The sequence below is a fragment of the Capra hircus genome, chromosome 6, assembly GCF_001704415.2.
Source record: "Capra hircus breed San Clemente chromosome 6, ASM170441v1, whole genome shotgun sequence".
NCBI classification, from domain to species: Eukaryota; Metazoa; Chordata; class Mammalia; order Artiodactyla; family Bovidae; genus Capra; species Capra hircus.
This window is the reverse complement of record NC_030813.1, coordinates 32,041,641-32,058,227: the sequence shown is the minus strand read 5'-3', so window position 1 is coordinate 32,058,227 and position 16,587 is coordinate 32,041,641. Positions and strand designations below refer to the sequence as shown.

Sequence of the window (16,587 nt, the reverse complement as noted above, 5' to 3'; positions counted from 1 at the left end):
CTCAACATTCAGAAAACTAAGATCATGGCATCTGGTCCCATCACTTCATAGCAAATAGATGAGCAAACACTGGAAACAGTGACAGACTTTATTTTGGGGGGCTTCAAAATCACTGCAGATGGTGACTGTAGCCATGAAATTAAACGACACTTACTCCTTGGAAGGAAAGTTATGGCCAACCTAGACAGCATATTAAAAAGCAGAGACATTACTTTGTCAACACAGGTCCATCTAGTCAAGGCTATGGTTTTTCCAGTAGTCATATATGGGTGTGAGATTTGGTCTATAAAGAAAGCTAAGTGCTGAAGAATTGATACCTTTGTACTGTGGTGTGGAGAAGACTCTTGAGAGTTCCTTGCACTGCAAGGAGATCCAACCAGTCAATCCTAAAGGAAATCAATCCTGAATATTCATTGGAAAGACGGATGCTTAAGCTGAAACTCGAATACTTTGGCCACTTAATGCAACGAACTGACTCATTGAAAAAGACCATGATACTGGGAAAGATTGTAGGAGGGAGGAGAAGGGGACCACAGGGGATGAGATGGTTGTATGGTATCACTGACCCAATGGACATGAGTTTGAGTAAACTCCGGATTGATGATGGACAGGGAGGCCTGGCATGCTGCATTCCATGGAGATGCAAAGAGTCAGACGTGACTGAGTGAATGAACTGCACTGAACTTATGAATATGAGCCCAGTGTAAAAGTACACTGTAAATTCCTTACCAGAGAAAATTCTTATCTTTGACAAATAAATGGATGATGACCCCGGTTTGATTCCTGGGTTGGGAAGGTCCCCTGTCGAAGGGATAGGCTACTGCTCCAGTATTCTTGGGCTTCCCTTGTGTCTCAGCTGGTAAAGAATCTGCTTGCAATGCAGGAGTCCTGGGTTTGATACCTGAGTTGGGAAGATCCCCTGGAGAAGGAAAAGGCTACCCACTCCAGTATTCTGGCCTGGAGAATTCCATGGACTGTATAGTTGATGGGGTCACAAAGAGTCGGACATGACTGAGCAACTTTAAAAAAAAAGAAAGAAAGAAAATGGATGGAAAGAGAAAAAAAATGTGAAACTTTATTTGAATGAATTGACTCAAGACGTTTTTTTAAAGACTTGAAAAGGAGTGTTAAACTTTTAAAAATGTGTCATTTAAGAAATATTCATTGTTCCCTTGTTTAGTGAAAATGCAAAACATGACATTAAAAATTTTACAGAATGTAGTCTTAACCTTTAAGAAACATAATTAAAAGATAAAATATAATAATCTCTTAATAGAGAAAATAGTATGTTGTATCATAAATGGTATAAACTGAGTACTAGTGGTCTGCAGTGAAGAAAGTGTTTAAGTTAGGCAGCAGTGATCAAAGAAGGCTTCATGGGTAGACTTTGATCTTGATTATTGCCTCTCAGAATCCTACCTAACTTTCGCAGTGTTTGAGAGACAGCAACTCCAATAGACAGTGTGAACAAATCTTATAGAAATAAAAATATTAAAAATAGTGTATCTGAGCATTTTTATTGGCCAGGCACTAGAATAAATATTTTACATTATATCACTGAATTTTCTCAATAGCTCTATGAAGTAGATTATAGTATTATCACAGTTTTATAAATTGGAAAACAGAAACAACTGATGGGTAACTTGTTTATGAAATATACCTAAGAAGCATCAATACTGAGTTTAAAGTCTGACCAGAGCATGTACTCCTAACCATGTATAATGAGTATGAAGAGATTGCAGTGAACTATCACACCAGAATATAACAAGGGGATAATCTTATAGAGAACATTTATTGATATCCAGGCTCTGTTCTAAATGCTTTACATGTTCATTTAATTCTCACAGCAGCTCTATGAGGTAGATGAAGATGATGATGATGGTAATGATATTACAGATGAAAAAAGCTGAGGTAGTAAGAAGTCAGGTGACCTGAAACCAAGCCCCAAAAGTCTGAATTCAAGCACTCAGTGTCTCTTCCTGCTTTCAACTACTGGACTATTTCGATGCTATAGAAATAATAAGATTAATTTCTGACACAAATTTCTTAAGCATTTACAATGAAAATGTGTAGAATCATTTTCATTAAAGAGATACAATAACTGACTTTAAGCCTGCTGACCTTCAGCATATTAATATCATTCAAGAAAAAATACTGTATATCAGTTCAGGAGGTTTGTTTATCATTGTAAATTTGGAAACAGGACAGTCATTGAGTCAAAGTAGGCTGACTTCTCAACAGAAATAGCTGCTTGCCTATATAATAACTGTTCTCCTCCTTAGGCCAGATTTGCTTGAGAGCATAATACTTCCAGTTGAAAAACTATAGTCCCCAGATTGCTTACAGGTGGGGCTGTAATGTGATACAGCCAAGAACTGTGAAGGGTCTGAGATTTTCGCCCTGCATGCACGCGTGCGTGCTCAGTTGCTTCTGTCCTGTCTGACTCTTTGCGATCCTACAGACTGTAGTTGGCAAGACTCCTCAGTTCATGGGATTCTCCAGGCAAGAAAACTGGGGTGGGATGGCATTCCCTTCTCCAGAGGATCCTCCCAACTCAGGGATTGTACCCTTCATCTCCTACATTACAGGTGGATTCTTTACTACTGAGCCACTGGAGAAGCTCTGAGATTTTACCCTACTTGCAAGCTAAATAAGTTAGCCTGCCTCAATGATAGGTATGCCGGCAGAAAACACTAAGCTCCTGAATTAGAGGGAGAGGACTTTAATACTTGGGGCACAGCAAGCAACGTGAGCTTTATCTTAATTAAAACTTTCTGTTCATATTAGACACCGTTAAGAAAATAAATAGGCAAACTGTAAACTGGGGAGTAAATTTCAATACATATACCTGAAAAACTTATGCAAATACATAGACTATATAAAGGGCTCAGAGAATTAAACAAACAAAACTACGAAGCAAAAATATGAGACCAACACAGATATAACAACCGAAAGTGTGCACAAAGTTTGTTCAAAGAATTCATATAAGAAGCTATATAAACGGCCAATAAGCACAAGAAGTGATGAACATTTTTAGTCCACAGGTAAATACCAATTAAAATAAGATACTAATCAGTACCCACTAGACCGACTGAAGGCCATTACTACACATGGGCAAGAATGTGGCAAACTGAAACCCTCCACAGAGAGTTGGATGTAAAAATGTGTAGGCACTTATGGAACCATTCGGCAATTAGTTACAAATTTAAACATTCATCCACCACGTGACTTACCCAGGTCACTTCCAGGTATTTACCAAGATAAATGTGAATGTATATCTTTGCGAAATCATATATACAAATCCTTATATTAGCATTATTCATAAAGTCCAAAGCTGGAAACAACTTAAATGTCCATAATTTTGAAAATGGTTCAAGGAATTGTGGAATGTTCCTACAATGGAATACTATTCAACAATAAGAAATGAACTACTGAAATATTCAACAATAAAAATTTCAGTGAAATAATTCTGAAAGAAAAGAAGTATATACTATAGTATTCCATTTGTATGAATTCTGGTAACATACAGAACTAATCTTGGTGATCCAGTCAGAAAGTGATTGCATCTCTGGGCCAGGAGTGGACCGTCTGGAAAAGGACACATGATAACCTTCTGTGGTACCAGAGATATTCAATTTTTTGTTTTGAGTGCAACACAATAAATCTTTGAGCTATACATGTAAGTTCTATTTATTTATTGTAAGTAAATTATATCTTATTAAAAATTAGAAGACAGAACAACCTATTACATATCTGAAAACTTTTTTAAAAAAAGGGAAAAATCGATTTACTTATAATTTCAAATGAAGTATCAGAATTAAATTGTGATCACTTATTGATTACGGTGTCAGAGACAAAGGGTTAGAATTGAGTGTAGTGGACACCTGGAACCGAGATTTGATAACAGACCAGAGTGACTGGAAGAGCTTCTTAATCATCGTAATACCTCAGGTCCATCATAGACACCTGGAATCAGAATTTTTGCAAGGTAGGCACTAAATGTTAACAGCTCTCCTGATGTTTCTGATGCAGCCAGCTTTGTTCCTAGATAAGACATCTGGAAGCAAGAAACTTTAGTAGATATCTTCTTCAACATCTTTGATTGGTAGCATTTTTTCCCTGCCAGAATCCTCCAAGCAAGAGAGAACTCACTGTATTTTCAAGGAGACTCTTATAAATGGATACTGGATATTTCTAAATGGCAGAAACCTTTTCTTTTTATAATACTTAAAACAAAAATGGACAAAATGATTCATTTCTGGAATAATATAAAATAAGTAATCCCTTTGCTTGTAATCATTTATCAATAAATAAAGAATTGATTACATCCCATGAACCCACTCAGACTTCTATTGCCTGAGTACCAAGAGCAATTTACTATTTTCAACTTGATATGTATGCTTCTTAGATAGTCCACCTTTCTAATAAATGCCTTTATCCTTATCTATTTTATTTTTTCAATATTTCTGTATATGGCTGATATATATATATATATATATATATACACACACACACACTGATTACACAATATGCCACATGCTATCTTATTGCCTTAGAGAGGTGAGACCTTTACTGCTTTTTAGCAAAACAAAAAACACTTGTGTTTTCACATAACTTCTGCCTTTTAAATTTTTTATATTAAATCTTTATTGTAAGTACTCATTATATTGCCCTCCCCTTCCAATCTTGCATCATTTTCAATTTGCTTATCATGCTATTTATGCTTTCAGCCAAATCTCTGAGAGAGCGTTTGGTCAAGAAGATGTAATATAATACCTAGGAAGACTCATTAGAAGCAATGGTAGTAGTCCAGGCAGGCTCACTATCAGAGAGGTCTAAGCAAGAAATTAGTTGAATGTACCAGAGCCAGCAGCTAGATTCCAGAATCCAAGAGTCTTGGAACTGACAGTGTACAGAAGTGAGTGATCTTTAAAATAGAATAAAAGCATATAGATTGCTTTAATGAGAGGTTTCTGTTTTAAAGATATTGAAATAAAAGTTGAATTTCAGGGATGGATAGGCTGAATAGAACTGATTAACAAGAGCAGCAAAGTTGATGTGCATTTCATCTAAATTATTTAATTTCCTTTGCCTGAAAAATATTGGTCCCACACTTAATATTAGAATGAACCTATTTGTAGATTTATTATCTGGATCTAATTATGGAGCTTGGAGGGGTAATATGATGATAGGGATATAAGCGGCTTGTAAAAGTAATGACACACAGACATGAACTAACTGAAGGTAGTTATATTTGCACTCTTACTATAGCCTCACCTCTATTTCGATTCATGCATTTGTGTCATTCTCAAGCCAGACAGTTGGCACTTGTAACTCCAACTATATTCTTAGAGATTATTACATTAAAAAAAGGCCTCTTCCCTTCTTTGTCCATATATTAATATCATGCATAGGGCTATTTATCCTCCTATAAAGTCTCAAGCTGTGTTTGGGTCCTGTGCTTATTCTTGAACCAAATAATTTGTTCTGGGGTATGCGGGCTCTCAGTCAGCAATCTGAGTTACATGATGACCCTCTAGGTGAAGCGTAGGCATATGTGGACACATGTGCTTCCCTTGTCAGCTTGAAAAAATAATAAATATGAATTAGATTATTTCAGTTTGATTAAATTTTTAAATCTAATATTATCAAATTTAATTTAGATGTTTACAATTAATAAATATTTGTCTTTATAACTCAACACTTAAAATTGCTTGTAAAGTACACTCTTCTTTGGTTCAGTTTGCTTGTTTTTGTTGGTTTTGATCAACTTAGATTTATTTTATGTTTTTAGCTTTTCTGACATTTTCCTTACTGTTTCAGGAGAGTCTTTTTCATTTTACAAGAAGACTTTTGTCTGTATGTAAATGTATGGTATAATTTATTAAACTAAGTATTTCTGAAAATCAGAGACCAAAATGTATATAACAGGTTTTGATAAAAAATATTTTAGCCTCAAAAATAGTAAGTGAAAACATATTTCTCTTTATTTGCAGAAATATTTACTTTTTGACATCCATATGCATGAAAACAAAGAAATAAATTCAGCTTTAAGGATTAATGAATATATTATTTATAGACTCTTGCCTTCTGCAAATGCTATTTAATGATCCCAAATTAAGGGTCAGTATGTAATTGAATGACCTGAGGTACTTAAGTACTACCCTCCAGTATATCATCCTTGCCTTAAAAGTTAAATTGTCATATAGTAGAACTCTTTGAAACGAACTTTGGGGTGCCATCAGCATGATTGCATTCCTAGGAATCATAGTATTTATTCCATGCAGTCTTTAATGTAGGTTTAATCAAGGCCCATAAAATGGACACATTCCTCTTAATTTATTGCAAATGTTTATAATTAAACACCTGAGGGTGTTTTCAAATGTCTGATGACTATAATATTATTAACACTCTCTCTAGACAGTCTTAAAGTAGTTTATTACTCATTTGGCTACATTCCAGCTTTCAGTTCTCTCATTTACTTCAATGTACATCAGTAAGCATATAATTAATTCAAGCATCTTAATGAACTATTTTGTTTGCATTTGTATATATTATGTCAGGTAGGTAAAAATAACATATTCTACTGTTTTGCATTTGTACATCAGTAAAATGTCCTAAAAATATTGATTCAGCATAAAATGACATTTAAGCTGAAACATTATGATCTAATGTTAAAATCTTCTTATCAAACAGTTCTTATCAAACTGACAAGTTCTTATCAAAATGAAAATCTCAGTGGGTCACTATTGCCTAACTATGTCACCTTATAATCTCATAAAGCACACTATTATCTTTATTTTCTAAATACAGTACAAGTGACAGGAAATACTCAATTAATGATTCAAATTATTTTGAAGTAAGGGTTGATAAAAAGCCTTCCCCCCCACCCCCGAAGAAACAAGAAGTTACGATTATGCTGTGCTATTTATTCTTTGGGAAATTCCATTCAGCTTAATGATGTATTTCACGTGTCCAGTAGTATGATGTATTTCTTTTTATCTTAAAAAAAAAAACCTTATAAGAATCTAAATATTAATTTTAAAGCTTAGCATTCTGTCATAATTTCAGAAACACCAAGCTTGGCTGAATGGAGTCTGAAGTCTCCTGCCCAGTGAAGTCTTCAGTCCATTAAGTGATTAAAAATGATTAAATGCACCTAATCTGCTCAAATGAGGGAGAAAGATGAGTAGAGGAAAAGAAAAATCAGACATACAAAGCCTCAGTGAAAAATCTTTTTTTCTACCAAATTTAGTATTTTAAAAGAGTTATTTGAATACAATGATAAGGCTAAGAATTACTGTTTGATATGTTCCAGAGAATATCACTAAATTTAAGTTGCAACTACAGTTTGGAAAATGAATAGTATTGTATGATTTTTCTGTCTGTGAAAGGGTCTATGTTATCATCAGCTATGTAAAGAGCAAACCTGTAGAGGGCAGGGATTGTCTTACTCATCATTCCCTCCCAGGTACCTCTCACAGTGCTTGGCACATACTAAGCAGAGACTAGATTCCAAAAGAGATTTCTTTGGATGCTGACTACTGGTTTAGGATTAACAGTAAGATATATATCTGGTTTGTGAGTCAGTTTAGAAATGTATTTATACATTAGATTCTGTTATCCCCTGGGATTTTTCTACCCTAATCTACTTAATTAAAAGCCATGTTTAGAGAGAAATTAAGTTTAATCTTGCACTAGTGATCATAATAAAGCTATCATTCTGCACAATTTAATAAAACAAATCAATGTGCTTTAATCAGTCGCTACCTCCTAGAGAGTTATTGTGATAAGTTGGTCTAACTAGGCAACAGTTATCACAGAAATTGCTAGATAATCAAGTTCTAAAGGTATTACCTAAATCAACTTTTAGTCCTTATTATGCTTTTTGTTTATTTTCCATTTTTCTATAGTAAAGGAAAGCAGAAGAAAATCATGAACAAGGGGGATTTTGACTGGGTTAATATAATCTTGATAATGAAAATGTATATTGCATAGAAATTTGCAGTTTACAGACTGCTTTAATATTGCATGTGTGCTAAGTGGCTTCCATTGTATCTGACTCTTTGCAACCCTATGGACTGTAGCTCGCCAGGCTCCTCTGTCCAAGGGATTCTCCAAGCGAGAATACTGGAGCGTGTTGACATGCCCTTCTCCAGAGGCTCTTCCCAACCCAGGGATGGAACCTGCATCTCTTATCTCTCTTGCACTGGCAGGCGTGTTCTTCACCACTAGCACCACCTGGGAATCCCTGCTTTAATATTTCACACGCTTTATTTCCTTTTATTAAACTCAATAATTAAGTGTTATAATTTTATTTTTTGTACCAATAAGGTCTGGTTAGCTGTTAACTTTTCCTAAGCTTCCATTCCTTTGTTTTTTACATTTCTCTAATTGGCATTCATCAGATTAAAACAATTACTTGTCTAAATTGTTATTCCCTCCACTAAACTGGATATACCCCCAAAACAGGAACTATAACTTCACCTTCATTACAAAACTACCGGATATTTATCAGAAGATTGTGTATAGTCAGTACCCTTTCTCTTGCAAGTGACTGAAGCTCATTTCAAACTATATAAGAAAAAAGTGAAAAAAAAAGAATATTTTTTCAATTGACTTATACAGTTGGGAAGTCTAAGAAATAGCTGGCTTGCCTCTTTCACTTTCTTTTTTTTAATTTTTATTTTTACTTTATTTTGCTTTACAATACTGTATTGGTTTTGTCATACATTGACAAGAATCCGCCACGGGTGCACATGAGGTCCCAATCCTGAACCCCCCTCCCACCTCCCACCCTATATCGTCTCTCTGAATCATCTCCGTGCACCAGCCCCAAGCATCCTGTATCCTGTATCGAACATAGACTGGCAATTCGTTTCTTACATGATAGTATGCATGTTTCAATGCCATTCTCCCAAATCATCCCATCCTCTCCCTCTCCCACAGAGTCCAAAAGTCCATTCTAAACATCTGTGTCTTTTTTGCTGTCTCGCATACAGGGTTATCATTACCATCTTTCATTCATTGGCTGCATTCTTCATTTCACACTAGACATGCTGGCTCTTACAGTTCCAAAACTGCCTCATTATAGCTTGTGATACAAAAGAAGGAACATCTATTTTCCATTACTCATCAAATTTCACTTCTTGTTTGAATCCTGTGACTATCTGTGAGCTAATTAATTAGGCCAAAGACCATGGAGAACTCATATTTTTAAAATCAAGACGTAAGGAGGGCTATGTTTCTTTCTAAAGGTTCTTGGGGAGAACCCCTTTTCTTGCCTTTTTTAGGGACCATCCACATTTCTTCTTTCAAGATCCCCTTTCTTCATCATCAAAGCCATCAACATTCATCTCTGAAGCTTTCCAGAAGTCTCAGCTCATTCTTCAGTAGTCAGATCTGTCTGACTTTCCTTTTCTGCCTCCTTCCTTTAATTCTAAGTCCTTAGAATTATACTATTCCCACTGAAGTAAAAGGAGATGACTCTCTATCGTAAGGTCAGGTGATTGACAAACCTCAATATCATCTATAAAGCATTAATTCCTCTGTTATATAACCTAACTTATTCATAGATTCCAGGGATTAGGACCTGAGTATCTTTGGTAGGTCATATTCTACCTCCTTTATCTTCACTGTTGTTCAGTCACTCAGTGGTGACCAGCTCTTTGCGACCCAGTGGACTATAGCACACCAGGCCTCCCTGTCCTCCACTATCTCCCAGAATTTGCTCAAATTCATGTCCATTGAGTCAGTGATGTTATCTAACCATCTCATCCTCTGCTGCCCCCTTCTCCATTTGCATTCAGTCTTCCCCAGCATCAGAGGTTTTCCAGTGAGTCAGTTCTTGGCATCAGGTGGCCAAAGTAATGAAGCTTCAGCTTCAGCATGAGTCCTTCCAATGAATATTCAGCATTGATTTCCTTTAGGATGGACTCGTTTGATCTCTTTGCAGCCCAAGGGACTCTCAAGTCTTCTCTGGCCTACTGGAGAAGGATGACAGCCCACTGCAGTATTCTTCCCATGAGAATCCCATGAACAGTATGAAACTTTCCTTTATAGGGTCCAAGAAAAAAGTCTTTTTTCTGTCCTAATATTATGCTTAGTACCTTACTTCATGAGCCTCTACCACTTGCTGTTATATAATTATCTGATCAGTAGAATGAATAATCACAAGGAACAACTGAAACTACTATTTAAATTTTGTTATCAATGAATAATATCTAGTAACACCTACAGGCCTGAAAGCTTAATGAGGTGAGATATCACCATTTATCTTTTTTAATTTCTGTAAACTGAAGCACTTTACTCATTTTTCGCCAACTAACAGTAATACAGATGGTATAGTTGAATAATAATGATGGTTGATTGTATTCACCAATTGACAAAGCCAAAGGCACACTCTCTTTTTTAATGACTTTTCCACACTGCATTTAATAGTGTGATTCAGATTCTTCTCACATCAAACTTACAATTGCTATATATCATGAGTGTTTGGTGTTACTTTCAATTAACCTAAACTATTATTATTTAAATTCTACATTCCAAGAGTCTAAAACATTACACTTGCCATTTTGGGTGGCTAGCCATCTAAATTTTAGGCAATTCTATCCTATTGGTGGGTGATCCCTTATCAAGCAATTGGGAACTATTATTAATAGTAATAGAACCTACCATGTTTTAGGCTTCCCTGATGGTTCAGTGGTAAAGGATCTGCCTGCAATGTGGGATACCTGGATTTGATTCCTGGGTCAGGAAGATCCCCTGGAGAATGGGATGACTACCCATGCTGTATATTTGCCTGGAGAATTCCATGAACAGAGGAGCTTTTGGGGGTTGCAAAGAGTTGAACAAGACTGAGTGACTAACACATTGTACACCATATTTTAGACTTTACACTGGATTTCCCATGCAGATACACACACATATCACCACCCTCACTAATTAATCTTTCAAGACATTTATAAGACAAATATTTATTCATTTATAAATCAGAATTTTTTCTGAAAATTTTATCATCACTTATCTAGGCAGTGATAACTAGACTTACAGACTAAGAACACAGAAAAATAATAGAAATCTTTTATCACATCACTTTTCTGGCCAAATAACAATACACATATTAAATTACTTAATTTCTGGTCAAACATAAAAGGTAAAAAAGTCATACTGTTTTAAATGAAGGAAAAGTCATTTACAAGCTGAATTGGAATCATGCTACGTCACTCTCAGACTGCTTTTCATTCTACACACATAGCTCATCATCTATTTAGATCCTCTACTTAAAACTTTTCAAGAGATTAAAGCTGCATTTAAGATAAAGTCAAAAACTCTTTCTGGGTCTCACCAGGATCCACCTCATCTGACCTCCTTTCTCCACACAGCTTCACCTAACTCTCCCCTCCTCCTTGCTCACTGGGCTGCAGCTGTGCAGGAATCCTTTAGGTACTTTAGACACAAGCTCTTCACTGCCTCGGGACATCTTCCCAGGCTGTTGTCCTCTCATCTTGCCTCCTTGCTTGAGCAGTGTCCTCTCGTCCTTTAGATCACAGTTTAAACACCTCTTTTCCAAAGGAAACTTCCTTGAGTATTCTAACTAAAACAGAGCCTCCTTCCCCCCGTCAGTCTCTACCAGCACTTGTTTCCTTCACAGCACTTGGTGTGAGTTGTATGTGCCAGCTTGTTTACTTGTCTGTTGCCTATCTCAGTACAGGGAAGGGTATTCACTGTTGAATTCTGAACACACAGGACTGGTGACTATATTCAATTTTTTTTTTGAAATAATTTTCTTTTTCTCAAAACTAAGAGTATAAGTGATCTGAAGCTTACCGCTCTGGTGTTTTCTGAACAGCTCTATTCCAATGCATTTTTGGTTTTGTCTGTCATATTTATGTGCATAGTTAAGTGATTCAAACTGAAGAAATAATAACTTACAATTCAAAATCAAGGATCTGCTCTGACACATATTTTAAAGGCATATTGGTTCTGAGTTGGGGCCCAGGCTTCTGCATTTTTAATAACATTTTCAAGTGATTCTGATACACAGCAGAGTTTGAGGAGGCCTGCTTGAGTGTGAACATGTCCTGTTATGCATGTACCTGTATCTGCTAAATTTCATCAGATCTAACCCTTTGGTTAATCCATGCTTGAAACCCTTACATCCTTAGGAACTTTCTGACCTGGATATTTAATGAATACATAATACCATTATTATTCAGACTCTTTTATCTCTTGTTCTGCTCTAGATGAGGCTTTATTCTTTTAAGCTACTGCAATGCAGACATCCTGGGTTTATAATTTAATTAGGAATAAGGAGTCTAAGGTAGAATTTATGAGTTCTCTTTTCTGAGGAGTTTGAGAGTCATCAGATACTGGACATATAATGTTCATAGTAATTGTTTTAAAATAAAGCTAATCATAAGAAGAAAGCAAATTTTAAAATTATTTTTAGTTTTTAACCTGCAAATATAAATTTTGCACAAATGTTAGTTTCCAACTCTGTGACTTTGTTTTCTTATTCTTTTGGCTTATTGCTTTCAATTGCTAATGTATTGAAAAATATATGACCTTCAGTTCAGTTCAGTTCAGTCGCTCAGTCGTGTCCAACTCTTTGCGAACCCATGAAACGCAGCATGCCAGGCCTCCCTGTCCATCACCAACTCCCGGAGTTCACTCAGACTCACGTCCATCACGTTAGTGATGCCATCCAGCCATCTCATCCTCAGTCGTCCCCTTCTCCTCCTGCCCCCAATCCCTCCCAGCATCAGAGTCTTTTCCAATGAGTCAACTCTTTGCATGAGGTGGCCAAAGTACTGGAGTTTCAGCTTTAGCATCATTCCTTCCAAAGAAATCCCAGGACTGATCTCCTTCAGAATGGACTGGTTGGATCTCCTTGCAGTCCAAGGGACTCTCAAGAGTCTTCTCCAACACCACAGTTCAAAGCATCAAGTCTTCGGCACTCAGCTTTCTTCACAGGCCAACTCTCACATCCATACATGACCACTGGAAAAACCATAGCCTTGACTAGACGGACCTTTGTTGGCAAAGTAATGTCTCTGCTTTTGAATATTCTATCTAGGTTGGTCATAACTTTTCTTCCAAGGAGTAAGCGTCTTTTCATTTCATGGCTGCAGTCATCATCTGCAGTGATTTTGGAGCCCCCCCAAAATAAAGTCTGACACTGTTTCCAGTGTTTCTCCATCAATTTCCCATGAAGTGATGGGACCGGATGCCATGATCTTCGTTTTCTGAATGTTGAGCTTTAAGCCAACTTTTTCACTCTCTTCTTTCACTTTCATCAAGAGGCTTTTTAGTTCCTGTGGGGTATTGCAAGTGAAATGACACAAAGACAAGACACACACACAAGAGACAGACACCCACCACTCCAGCAGGAGGAAAAAGAACTGTGCAAGCAAGCAAGCTTGCGGTTTATTTTTATATAGCCCCCCTGGGCAGAATTCCAGACCGTATGACTAAGCCTTCTCAGTATAGCGCATGTGCATAAATGTTATCGTACAGCAAAAGGGAGTGAAATTCCGGCTTACTGCAGAGTCTGTCCAAAGCCCTTTCTTTCTTCTTATCACAAGAAGTTAATGTTCCCTCGTTTGCAAGGGACCATTAAACTCAAGGCTGTGTCCAGACTCCTTGGCAGAACACCTCATTTGCAAGCATGTTCAGCCCGAGCAGAGAGCCCAGTTTGCAGGCACATCTCCACTTTCCCTGTTGTGGCTGCATTAACCCTTCAGTTCCTCTTCACTTTCTGCCATAAGGGTGGTGTCATCTGCATATCTAAGGTTATTGATATTTCTCCCAACAATCTTGGTTCCAGCTTGTGCTTCTTCCAGCCCAGCATTTCTCATGATGTGCTCTGCATATGACCTTATTATTGCTCTTAAGAGATAAATTTTACATGCATGCACAGTAAGGAGTTTTGAGATATAGTCAATTAATAATAAGCAACCTACAGTCCCATTCACTTCTTATCTTTCACTTGTTTCACTTTTCACATTTTATGTCATGGGCATATACAGAAAAATGTACAGTATTTTATAGTTAAAGCAAATGTACTCTATTAAGATTATATTGTGCCAGGTACACCTTCCAATCATATTTATCAACGTATAGATCCCTTCTTCTATAAATAGTCAGTATGGTACTAGGAAAAATATTTGTGACATTTCAGGCACCTGTTGGTACTTAAATATACATTAAAATACAAATTTATAAATATTTTATTTAGATTGTATTTTACCATCCTTATCTAGGTGTAAAATGAACACAATGCTTTATTTGATAATCTTTCAGAAATTCTCTTATTTGGGGATGAGTGTGTGAGTATTTTGTTAAAAATTCATGTTTTACACACAAAGTATATTCCATGTACTCCTGGGGGTAAAGGGGAAGAACCTCTACCAAGCTGGCAGGATTTGAGCAAGGTAGATAGTGACGTGTAAAGTGAAAGTTGCTCAGTCTTGTCTGACTCTGTGACCCTATGGACAGTAGCCTGCCAGGTTCCTTTGTCCATGGGATTCTGCAGGCAAGAATATTGGAGTGGGTTGCCATTTCCTTCTCCAGGGGAACTTCCCAACTCAGGGATCAAACCTCAGTCTCCTGCATTGCAGGCAGATTCTTTACTGTCTGAGCCACGAGGGAAGCCCAAGGAGGTAGTAGTATTCATAAAACAAGCAAAAGTTTAGCTGTTCTATTTGTGACCTGAGATCCTTTGAAGATAACCTCTCAAAACCCTCTTTCAATTAAGATTGAAAATGTCAAGTTTACTGATATCATTGCCCATTTTAAGAAACAGTAGTAATCTTGATTCGGATTCATCAGCCATTAATAATATTCATGTTTTGCCTGAGGTTAGTATCACTCTTTTAATATGGAGGAAATATAAAGAATGTAATTTCTTATCTCACATTTGCTTTAGGGAAGTAAGGATCTTCCCCAACCACCTCCCTTTATGTTGTTCTAACATTTTCCAGAGGTGAGATAATTTAGAAAGCTCAGTGGAGTGAAATTAATTTTTAAAATAACAATACATTTTTCATCTAAACTTATTAAATTCTACTCAGCCTTAACCGTATCTGAGAGTTCCATCAGCTACTCCATTAGTAGTTTAAACAGCCTACAATACTGAACAATAAACTATATTGATATAAGTGAAATAGCTTTTATCTCCCTTCCATGCTTTAATTCACACGTTGATGGGCTTTTAATGTTCCTAGATATCCGTGGAATCCAAGAGTTTCTGGACAAAGTGTCTCAGCAGGGGATGGATGTTGCACTTCAGAAGGTGGAAAACAACATCAATAAGATGATCACCACGCTCTTTGACACCATGAGAATAGAGGAATTGAATCGCTATCGAGACACTCTTAGGCGAGCGATCCTTGTTATGAATCCTGCCACAGCCAAATCCTTCATAACTGAGGTAAGTAAAAATTGTCATGGACTGGGAATAGGGTGTAAAAATTAAATGTTTCAGAATAGATCCCACAGAGGAGATGAAAATTAAGAGCAGTGTGAGGGAATTAACTACACAACTCTCATTAGCACTAATTGAAGTAGCACAGTGAATTCTTGTTCATCACATTTACCCCGTACTGTCCAGTTAATTGCTAAGAATGCTTTGTATTTATATGTATTTAGGCACCTATCCAGGATGACTTTAAGAATTCTTATGGGGATTTAAAAGTGCTGCTTACCTGAATGGATTTCACAAATTGTTTAATATTGATACTTAAATTTTTTATGCAAGTTAAAATTTTACTTCTGAGAAAAGATTTACTTGAGTTAAAGCTATTCTTGCCTAAACATGATTCCTACTATGAAAACATACAGCAGGTTCTTCTCCTCTATAGTCAGAACTCTGTAGCAAGACAAATAATTGAAACTGTCTGAAACTCTGCAAAGTGATGACCATTGTGCATTTTATGGTTCTGGATCATCAAAATTTGAATTGTATCTGTACCTTTGGCTAGAAGCTCTGAAACTTTGTAAAAATACAGTTGAGACTATTTGATCTCTATATTCTAAAAGCTTTGCTATTCCCTTAAAAAAGGTTATTGTCAAGTAATTTTGGGGATCACATTTTTAACTATATATAGTGCTGAAATTAGTCATGATGTTATATACTTTCACATGGATTTTATTATTAGTTTTAAAATTTGGGGCGACTTTATTTCACTAATACAGTTTTCTTCACTTCTCCAATGTGTTTTCTTTAGCTCCCAAAGTACTGATGTAAAGCCTCCAAATTAAGAATGTGTTAGAAGTTATTTGACACTCTATAATATAATTGGTATCAGAGAACTTGAAGCAGAATATAAATCACTGTGAGGAATAAAACTTGGAAAATATCTATAATACATTTTTTATTTTAATAGAAAACTTTGTTATTCAGTTTAAGATCAAATATAGAACTTTGACCTTTCTAGGTCTAGCATGTAACTCAGAGAGTCTCATTGAACCACTAAATGTTTCCCCAATAGAAAGAGTGTTTCCAGTTTTACAAGAGTTTGTTCTTTCCTTCAAGAAAGACAAAATCTGCTAGAAGGCTGAAGGCAAATATATAAGGGCATATAA

General features: G+C 36.3%; 1 protein-coding gene across 1 annotated transcript in view; it reads left to right on the top strand.

The window, feature by feature from the left end:
* The window catches only part of GRID2 (glutamate ionotropic receptor delta type subunit 2), a 1,630,498-nt gene that overhangs the window by 871,967 nt on the left and 741,944 nt on the right, over nucleotides 1-16,587 (top strand). Inside the window, exon 4 of the mRNA XM_018049306.1 lies at nucleotides 15,228-15,433. Coding sequence (XP_017904795.1) covers nucleotides 15,228-15,433 — 206 coding nt within the window. The remainder of the gene's footprint in view (nucleotides 1-15,227; nucleotides 15,434-16,587) is intronic.